This window comes from Nematolebias whitei, chromosome 17, assembly GCF_014905685.2.
Source record: "Nematolebias whitei isolate Nwh7 chromosome 17, NemWhi1, whole genome shotgun sequence".
In the NCBI taxonomy this organism is placed as follows: Eukaryota; Metazoa; Chordata; class Actinopteri; order Cyprinodontiformes; family Rivulidae; genus Nematolebias; species Nematolebias whitei.
Window position 1 is genome coordinate 41,301,287 of NC_056514.1, and position 10,622 is coordinate 41,311,908.

The 10,622-nt window shown below is 44.0% G+C and overlaps 1 protein-coding gene across 1 annotated transcript in view; it reads left to right on the forward strand.

Moving 5' to 3' along the window:
* Window positions 1-2,409: 2,409 nt before the first annotated feature.
* The window catches only part of stxbp4 (syntaxin binding protein 4), a 50,258-nt gene continuing 42,045 nt past the window's right edge, over window positions 2,410-10,622 (forward strand). The window contains exons 1-3 of the mRNA XM_037690975.1: window positions 2,410-2,465; window positions 10,248-10,321; window positions 10,429-10,524. Of these exons, the coding sequence (XP_037546903.1) occupies window positions 2,410-2,465; window positions 10,248-10,321; window positions 10,429-10,524 (226 nt within the window). The remainder of the gene's footprint in view (window positions 2,466-10,247; window positions 10,322-10,428; window positions 10,525-10,622) is intronic.

Sequence of the window (10,622 nt, forward strand, 5' to 3'; positions counted from 1 at the left end):
TTATTATTATTGTTATTATTATTATTATTATTATTGTTATTATTATTATTATTATTATTATTGTTGTTGTTATTATTATTGTTATTATTGTTATTATTATTATTATTATTATTATTATTATTGTTATTATTGTTGTTATTATTGTTATCATTATTATTATTGTTATTATTATTATTATTATTATTATTATTATTATTATTATTATTGTTGTTGTTATTATTGTTATTATGTGTAATGGAGCACAGCTCTGTGCTGTTTTTGTTTTTCAGCCACCAACACACTCGTGTAATGTGTGTGTGATGATTAATCCAGTATTTCATGTCATGGGTACAGTAACTCTGATTTTAGAAGAATGTAATGCAAAATAACGTTCTGTTGTCGTTTACACTGCATAGTTTTCAGTAAAAATAAGAATACTCAGTGTTAAATAATGTTTTCTCTTTTAGCTTCAGGAACGCGTCCACCAGTTACACTGCATTTCTGCTGTGCAGCCTACTGGAAGTTCTGGGTCAGCTGGTGGTAAGTTCAATGTGTATTTGTAATAAATGGATCATTTATTATAAATAAAGGTTGATTGATTGATTATTTTCTCCTTGCTATAGACTCCTCTTTTTTTGTCTATTGAATTTCTTCTAGGGTTGTCATATTAAACATTTCAGACCTTGTAAACACAATGAGCATTTGTAAACCTTATGTTTTGTAGGATACAATATTAGTTGTACACTACAGACTCTGGATGTTCTGGGTAATGTGGATCTAGATAACTCAGGGATATTTCTAACAGTTTTCTTCAGGCTTGTCCAAGTAAAGAAGAGAGTGCAGGATTCCATGTAGATAGAGGATACTAGTGGATTGGCTGGTGAGTTGAAGGCAGACATTTGGCAGCAGGGTCCTTGGGTACAATACAGTTTGGAAACTCAGAAGATACTCAGGTCTATCCAGGGTTTGTTCTCAGGAAAGAGGAACTACTAGGATACAAGGAACATCTGGTAGGTCAGATGCAAGCCTTAGAGACACAGGTGGTCTGTTACCATACCGGTCAGAATGTAACGTTCAGGCGTCAGAAGGAGCACTTCAGCAGGCTGAAACACCTCTGGAGCTTGTCAGTTAGATTGGTCCCAGCTGTTGCCCAGCTGTTGGCACCTGCCTGTCACAAGAAGAACTGTAGAAGAGAAAACACTGGAATCCCACACCCCCAGCAGAATAAAGGAGTCCCCAGCTGGAGCACTTTGCAACATCCCAGCTAAGACCTTCAAGAAGGCCGGATCCTCTGAACTGTCGTTTGCTGCGTAGAAACAAACCATCAGAGCCCGTCCCCCCCCCCCACCCAAGGCCCAGGAAAGCTACCCTCTTATCTACTGGGGAAAACACCATCACACAGGCAGGGGGCTGAGTAGGCTTGCACCAACTCGGCACCTCTGGGCAACTCCAGAGTGGAATAAGGTCTAGCCCCTCTCAAGGAGATCGGTTCCAGAGCCCATGCTGTGTGTTGAGGTGAGCCCAACTACATCTAGTTGGTACCTCTCAATCTCACACACAAGCTCAGGCTCCTTCCCCACCAGAGAGGTCACAGTCCATGTCCCAAGAGCAGCTTTGGTAAGCCAGGGTCAGAGCGCCTTCAGCCACTGCCCATGGCATCATACACCCGACTTGTATGACCCCACCTGCAGGTGGTGGGCCCACAGGAAAGCAAACCCATGTTACTCATTCAGGCTATGCCCAACCGGGCCCCATAGATAGGAACCGATCACCAGGCACTTGTCGACGAGCATCTCCACCAGGCCTGGCTCCAGGGTGGCCCCCGGTAACCTACGTCCGGCCAAGGGACGGTGAGCTCCTTGTTTTCCTTCGTCCATACAACTGTCTGGACTGCTCTTTGTCTGACCTCAATCATTCTGCCTTGGGAGGCCCTGCCAGTGGCTGTTACAGCTGCCCCAGCAGCAGAATTCAGGTGCACACGCTCATCCTGTCTGTAGTAATGACCGACTTGGATCCATTTATGTTTGTTAAAGCTGATTAGCTGTGGCAGCCATCTTGAATCAGGTTGACTCTCAAAGTTAACAAGTACTAAATGTTCATCCTCTTTAGCTTTTTGAGATTTATTAAAGTAAAAATAAATTCAGACTTCTGGAGAATCCTCCAGCTTGTGTGTGTGTGTGTGTGTGTGTGTGTGTGTGTGCGTGCGTGCGTGCGTGCGTGCGTGCAACTGACGGGTATCAGGACGGATTAAAGGTAAGCGCATGTCTCCCTGTCGGACCGGATTCCCATCCATCCCTCTGAGGTCCACTCTGTGCACCGACCCGGTTTGAACCGCAGCTGCTGTCTCCTCTCATCCGTCTCTGCAGCCACACGTGCACGTGAGTGTGTGTGTGCGGACAGTTTGTCGTCTCTCACCCACACCGGGGTGCGATGCCATTCCTCCCTCAGGACGCGGAGCGGTTCAATGGGTTGTCTCTGCTGTACTGGTGAGTCTCGTCCTTCTTTCCTGTATGTTCATGACCATCAGAAGGGGACTCCCTGGACCCTTCCGGTCCTTGTTTTGGTCCTCCATGTGGGTCAGGATTCAGAGGTGGATCAGATTACCCGCCTGTTCAGTGACAGATGCTTCAGACTTTAAGTCCACATGATGCATGTGCGCGGTTCTGGGTCATGCGTTTAATGTGAGCTCCTGTCGTGCCCCCTCTTCCTTTAGCCAGTTTTTACAGGATCAGGTCTCCTTTAGACCAGGTCTACTCTAGACCAGATCTAGTCTCTAATGATTTGCCGAGCTAGAAGCTGCTGCTGTCAAATGGACTCATCTCTGCTCAGGTTCTAAATTTCAGGCAAGAAATCCTTAATCAGAACCGGCAGCCAGTGAGGTGTGTTTCATCAAACTGTGCTGCTGCTCAGGTTTGTTCCCTGGATCTTCAGTCCAGCCAGAATCCTCTGAGAAACCTCAGAAAACCAGGGACAGCACAAAATACTAAGCTTGCTTTTGTCTGGTTACAAAAACAGCAGGATAGTCTGTAGGAGAGTCTGAAGATCCTGTGGGCCCCAGTGAAGATGAAGACACAACCTTCAGGACACCAGAACCAGGAGAAGAAGAGGACACAACATTGGGACTAAGATCTTTGATAACTGATGCAGTTGGAGCTGTTTGGATCAAACACCATCCAGTGATCTCAGAGACACACACTAAATTATGGCTACATTTCTCTAAAACTAACTCAATTAGAACTAGTTTTGTGTTCGGTAAGGTCAATTAGCTCTGGCGTCCATCTTGAAATAAACTAAAAGACAGTGAACAAAAGGGTCTGAAGAACACGAGAACAAAAACATGAGGAAAGAATGAGACAACAATTCATTTCAATTCAGTTTATTTCTGCAGCTCCAACTTCCAACAGAAGTCATCTCAGGGCGATGAACAGAAACTTTCACAAAATTATAAAACACATTTAGTAAAGTTCTCTCTCTGAGGAAGCAGCAGGTCGTGTTGAATCTTCACTTCATCACAATCTTCCATCCTGAGCAAGAACAAAGGAGACAGTGGAAAGGAAAACTCCCTTTAACAGGAAGAAACCTCCAGCAGAACCAGGATCAGGACGAGCGAACATCTACCTCGACTGGCTGGTTTGAGAGGACAGGAAGTAGAAACAGACACAGAATGAAAGGTCCAGGTGTGGTTTCTATACGAGGAAAGACAAAACCATGTTAAGCTAGAAATAATTACAAACAGGTAGAGTGGAGTAAGTAAAGGCAGCAGAGAGAGGACATGAGGTCACTTTGTCCTCCAGTAGTCTAAGCCTATAGCAGCAGAACAATCCGACCCTAACTATAGGATTTATCAAAAAGGAAAGTCTTAAAACTGGACCATGTGTCAGCCTCATGGACAGAAACTGGAAGTTGGTTCCACAAGAGAGGAGCCTGAGAACTGGAAGATCTTCCTCCCATTCTGCTGCTGGAAACTCTAGGAACCACAAGTAAACCTGCAGTTTGAGAGCAAAGTGCTCTGTTAGGAAAATATGGAACAATAAGATCTGTAATAAAAGATGGAGCTAGGTTGTTGAGGGCTTTGTAGGTTAGAAGTAAGATTTTGAATTCTATTCTGGATTTGACAGGGAGCCAATGGAGAGAAGCTAAAACTGGAGAGATATGATCTCTCCCAGTAACTCCAGTTAAGACTCTGGCAGCAGCATGTTGGATCAACTGAAGACGTTTTAAAGAAGTATTTGGACACCCAGATAATAAACCATTGCAATAGTCCAGTCTAGACGTGACAAATGCATGGACCAGTTTTTCTGCATCATCTTTAGATCAGATGTTTCTAATGTTAGTGATATTACGCAGGTGGAAGAAGGAGGTTCTAGTAACGTTTTTAATGTGGGGGATAAAAGACATGTCCTGATCAAAAATAACACCAAGATTTTTAACATTAGAGCTGGAGGACAGATTAATGCATCTAAGGAGGGAGAAAGACTGAAACATTCATTCCTAAGGTGCTCAGGTCCAAAAACCAAAACCTCAGTCTTGTCTGTTCAACAGGAGAAAATTAAGGATCATCCAGGTTTTTATGTCTTTAAGACATGCTTGTAGTCTAAGTAGCTGATTGGATTCATTGGGTTTCATGGACAAATATAATTGTGTATCATCAACATAACGATGAACATTTATCCCATGATGTTTAATAACTTTACCTAATGGAAGCATATATAAAGTAAAGAGTATTGGCCCAAGCACTGAGCCCTGAGGAACTCCATGACTAACTTTGGTGTTTGAAGAAGATTTATTATTTACAAACTGGAATCTATCAGATAGATATGATTTAACCCATTTTAGAGCTGTTCCTGTAATCCCAACATCATTTTCAAGTCTCTGTAGTAAAATATTGTGATCAACTGTATCAAATGCAGCACTGAGGTCTAACAGGACCAGTAGAGACACCAGTCCATTGTCTGAGGCCATGAGAATATCATTAGTGACTTTTACTAGTGCTGTTTCTGTGCTATGATGAGCTCTAAACCCTGACTGAAACTCTTCAGATTATTTCTTTGTAGATGTTCACACAACTGACCTGCAACTATTTTCTCTAGAATTTTTGAGATGAAAGTTAGATTAGATATAGATCTATAGTTGATGAAAGTTAGATTAGATATAGATCTATAGTTGGCCAGAATTTCTGAATCAAGGTCAGACTTCTTAAGTAAAGGTTTAATTACAGCAACCTTAAAGCGCTGTGGTACATAACCATCCATTAAAGACAAATTAAGTAGGTCCAAAATGTGGACATTAATTAGTGGAAATACCTCTTTAAACAGTCTGGTTGGGATCTAGCAGACATGTGGATGGTTTGGATGAAGATATTATTTTTGACAATTCAGGGAGCTCAACAGGACCATGATAGGACTTTAGAGCCAATGGACTGGCTGTAAAGAAGTTTTTATTGGTTCTAGTGGAACATGGAACTAGCTGAGGTGGTACCATTCAGTATCTGCTGGTGATTGCTGAGTGACAGCAGCTGAGATGATTGGAAGATGGGAGGCAGGTGTGCAAAAAGCTGAAGACATAAAAACAAAGAGTTGGGGACTCTAGGAACCAAACAAGAATAAATGTGACCAAAACAACAAGACAAAATGATAAACCCAGTCTGAGCCGTTCAGATCTCCAGAAACAGAATTCTGGCACCACATTAGTTCCTGTGTCCAATCCTGGTCCTCAAGGGCCACTGTTTAGATGTTCTCCTGCTCTTCAGAACGTCTTCATGCTCTGCAGAAGCCTGGTAATCAGTCACGTTAACCTGTGTGGAAGCAGAGATGCATCTAAAGTGTGCAGATAGTGGCCCTCAAGGACCAGGACTGGACTTAGACAGGTCGTGTACTAACCCACGGAGCAACATCTGTGTCATCAGAACCAAAACGCCACCAAGAAACACTCCGTTTCCTTTAGTTCACCAGCTTCCTGTAAGAATGAAAAGCCGAGGGCTGCGACCTCAGATGAACTGTCAGCGCGCGGATCAATGTGCACGGAAACTGCTGCTTTTCATTCCACACTTCAGCAGACAGGAGGAGATTAAACATGCGAACAGTAATCCTCAGGAGCTGCAGCTCTCTTCCTCCAAAGACACGCCGTTTTCACACAACGTGCTCTTCTTGTGTGAAACAAGTGAGACAGCTTCAGACCCGTCTCAAGAAACGGTTCTTGTGATTATAGAGAACGTTGAAACTGGAAGGAACCATCTGTATACCACTTCTGGTACCGGTGCTGGTTCTGTTGGATCTCAGCGCTGCCTTTGACACCACAGACCACAAGAACTCCTGCATGGAAACCCAGACCTTGACACCTGCTCATTTCCTGGATCTGGAAAACGTCCTGCTGAAAACAGACATCAGGTGTTTGAACGTCTTTGTGTTTCAATAGAGTGTCAGGCACGGTGGAGCAGTGGGCAGAGCTGCTGCGTGGGTTTTCTCCGGGTGCTCCAGTTTCCTCCCACAAACCAAAAACATGCATGTTAGACTGATTGGTAACTCTAAATTGTCTCTAGGTGAGAGAGAGAGTGAATGGTTGTTTGTCTCGTTTGTCTCTATGTGTCCCTGTGATGGACTTGCGACCCGTCCAGGGTGTCCCCCGCCCCTCGCACAGTGATTGCTGGACATGGGCACCAGCGACCCCCGTGACCCAAAATGGAATAAACGGGTAAAGATAATGGATGGATGGATGGACTGATTGGTGACTCTAAATTGTCCCTAGGTGTCCCTCTGATGGACTGAGACCTGCCCAGGTGTCCCCCTCCTCTTGCACAGTGACTGCTGGACACGGGCACCAGTGACCAAAAAAAGGCGGGTAAAAGATGGATGGATGGATGGATGGATGGATGGATTTAGTTTTCTCCCCTCCCATCTGTCATTCATCTGGTTCTGGACTTAGGTCTTGTGGCAGCAGCTTAACCTGGGAGGTCCAGAAACCTCTTCCAGCTCTTTTGGGAGGAGGTGTCCACAGACCAAATGAGAGACAGTGTCTCTCCAGTGTGTCCTGGGTCTTTCCTGGGGTCTCCTCCCAGTTGGACATGTCCAGAACACCTCCCTATGGAAGCATCCAGAGGACGTCAGAGCACGCTTCACCTCAACGGACCGACACAGAGTCCACAATACTGTGGTCCATCTGTCCATCTCTCTCTCCATTGTTCCCTCACCGTGAACGAATCCCTGAGAGGACAGTCCACCCTCTGACTGAAGACCAGGCCTCAGGTCTGATGACCTGGGTCTGGTTTTATGTTTGTAGGTGTTTCATTGTAGATGTTTGGAACCCGTCCTGGTACGTGTCTGAGTTGTGTGTGTGTGTGTGTCCCTGTGTGTGTGTGTGTGTGTGTGTGTGTCCCTGTGTGTGTGTCCCTGTGTGTGTGTCCCTGTGTGTGTGTCCCTGTGTGTGTGTGTGTGTGTCCCTGTGTGTGTGTCCCTGTCTGTGTCTGTGTGTGTGTGTGTGTGTGTGAGACAGTAATGACTTGTGTCAGGTAGAGCAGATTATCAGGTATTAAGTGCTCAGTTTAATTGCTGCTCTGTGTTCCAGCAGGCCGCTTCAGCTGGAAACTGTCATTGTTTTGTTATTGTTGTTGTTGTTTGTTTTTTATTTAGAAATTTATTCATTTCATTAAAAACAAAATAACTATATACAACAGAAACAAAAAATATGTATACAATCAAAAACAAAATGAAAGGCAGCAGAAGAATAAATCTTATTTCTGTCCTTTTCTACTCAGAATATGTTCAAACAAAAGTAATTTACAAAAAAACAAAGTTAAATAAAAACATCAACTCAAACAACAGTTTGTAAAGATACACATTATACTTTTCCATATTCCTTCAGAAAACTAACTTTGAACATTTTATTAAATATGTACATAGATTATACAGCTCTACTAACACATGATAAGGAGTCTACCACCGATAAATTGGATGCATGGAAATCGGACATCCAAGATGAGATAGAGGAGGCAGACTGGGAAGCTGCATGTTTAAAAGCTCAAAAACAATCAATTAACACAAGGATGAAACTCCTTCAATACAAATGGTTGATGAGAACCTACATAACCCCAGTCAGGCTGAATCGCTGGTCCCCTGACATTCCAGACAGCTGTACTAAATGTTTAGATGAAAAGGGTACTCTGCTGCATTGTGTATGGAGCTGTCCAAAGATACAGCACTACTGGGAATCAGTTATACAAACTTTGTCTAAGATTGTTAGAGTAAATATAGCTGTTGATGTAAAAATGTGTGTGTTAGTATATACCCAGAGGATTGTGTTTTTACTTCCAGACAGTTAAAATTGATTGACTTTGGACTCCTGCAGGCCAGGAGGTTAATATCTTTGTACTGGAAGAAAATGGATGTACCCTCAAATCATGTGTGGGTGAAGGAGATGGCATCTTGTATTGTACTGGAACGACTTACTTATATCGTCAGAGGTAAAGGATTAGACTTTGAAGAAATATGGTCACCGTTAACTGAATTTCTGAGACATTACAAGGGACAATAATTCAGAAAAGGATGCTTGGAGCTGAGCTTTATCTTATCTTATTTTATTATATAGATATATGCTGTTATTTTATTTTATTTTTATTTTAATTTAGTCACATACATTCATTTATTTTTTTTAAATATTTTTTTTTATTTATTTATTTTTTGTTATATTTGTTTACTTTGGGGATTATGTTGTTTATTGGAAAATAATGTTAATTGTACTATTATCATTTGCTTGTTTTATAAGATAAAAAATCAATAAAAAAAAAATAAAAAAAATATGTACATAGATGTGTCAGTTTTAACATCGTCCTTCAGACCAGTCCTGTTCCCTGAATTGTACTGGACCGCTCCGTCAAACTGGAACCAGACCAGCGCTTCACAAACATCTGTCCCCTTCAGATAATAACCACTGCTTCACAAACATCTGTCCCCTTCAGATAATAACCACTGCTTCACAAACATCTGCTGCCTCCTCAGAGAACTTGAACAAACGTCTCGTGTTTTAGTTTTTCTTGCTGGTTTTTGTGAGTCTTGTCTGACAGGAAGTGAATTTGATCAGTGTCGGAGTGTCGGCTGCTCCTTAAGATGGATTATGTTATTATTTCTAATTAAGCCTCTTCAGTGAGATCAAAGTGACCTCCCCTTCACTTCCCATAATCCTTTTCACCACACGCAGACCGGTTCTGACAGCAGAGCAGATCCTCGGTCCTGAACCTTTCAGGGAAACCCAGAAGAAGTCTGAGTTTCTGTCGGTGATCTGTTGAAGCACAAAAACCAAACATCTGGGTCCAAACTGAGACCGACCTGGACCCAGAACCCGGGTCTGTGCTAGAGGGTTCATCATGATTTGTTGTCGTGGCCCCTCCTGAGCTGTTTGATGTTTCATCAGAGTTTGTTGAGCTGCTGATGTTCACCCTGGAGAACGTTTGGTTTGTTAACGTCCTCCTGACGGGTGGAGACGAGCTGAACAGTTGTGAACTCTGGACCAGAACTTAGGACCAGTTTTTGAAAACCACAGTAAAACTGTGTTCTTGGCCGTGCACATTATTTTGTCTCCCCCCCCCCCCCGCTAAGCCACACACACACACACAGTTAGGCTGCCTTCAGGTCCAGGATCTGTTCAGGGGGTCAGACAGGTCCAACAAGTTCATGTCACATATGAAGAGGCCTGGACCAGTTCTTAATTTGGGTTCTGGAAGAGGTTCTGTGTGTGTTTCCGTGTGAGTCAAATCAAACGGTGCTGGTTCTGCTCCTCCTGCAGTCAGAACATGAAGAACCTTTCTGTTTGAGTCTGTGGCCCAGTTCTGGATGCACCTGTTCTGTCAGACCAGTTCTGGACTGTCACAGAGCTTAAGCCCTGCAGGTCTGGATCAGGGTGGTTCGGTCCGGTCAGTCATCACACTCAGAGGTCAGAGTGACACGCTGCTGGTTCTGCTGCGATATTAAACCGAGCCTCGGATCAGAACATCACGTTAAACGCATCTGAGGAGCTTTCGTCAAAGCGCCCCTCCCTCTGCAGAAAGCACCGTTTGTTCCTTTGATTATCCTGAGCCTCCTAACATCCGGGTCAGTACCGGGTCAGTACCGGGTCAGCCACAGATATTATTGGTTGCATGTGGCTGCAGGGGGGAGGGGGACCAAAACAAAATCCTGTGATGATTTGATTATTTGCTGCGGCTCTGAGGACTAGAGGCTTTGTGCCGGGTCGGGATGCTGACATGGTTCTGATCCTGTCGTGCTTCTGTTCGTCTCCAGGACCATCATGGGCCCCCACGGCATCAGCAGAGCTGTCCACAGGCTGGAGTTCTCCGACTGTAGGAAGGGACTGGGTGAGTACCTGACCCCTGACCCTGCTGTCAATCAGAAGGTTTCTGACCAATCAGAACTCTCCTCTCAGAGGTTAAAGAGTTCTGAACAATCAGAACCTTTCTCTCAGGAGTCAAAGTGATCGGAGGTTACAGAGAGCCGACCGGGGAAGACTTTGGGATCTTCATCAAGAGGGTGATCCCTGGAGGCCTGGCTGCTCTGGACGGTAAGGTTCTGTCTGAAGGTCTGTCCACAGGAGAAAAGCTCCCCACTCACATGTCTGCCTGTCTGTCTGTCTCTGTCTGTTTGTCTGCCTGTCTGTCT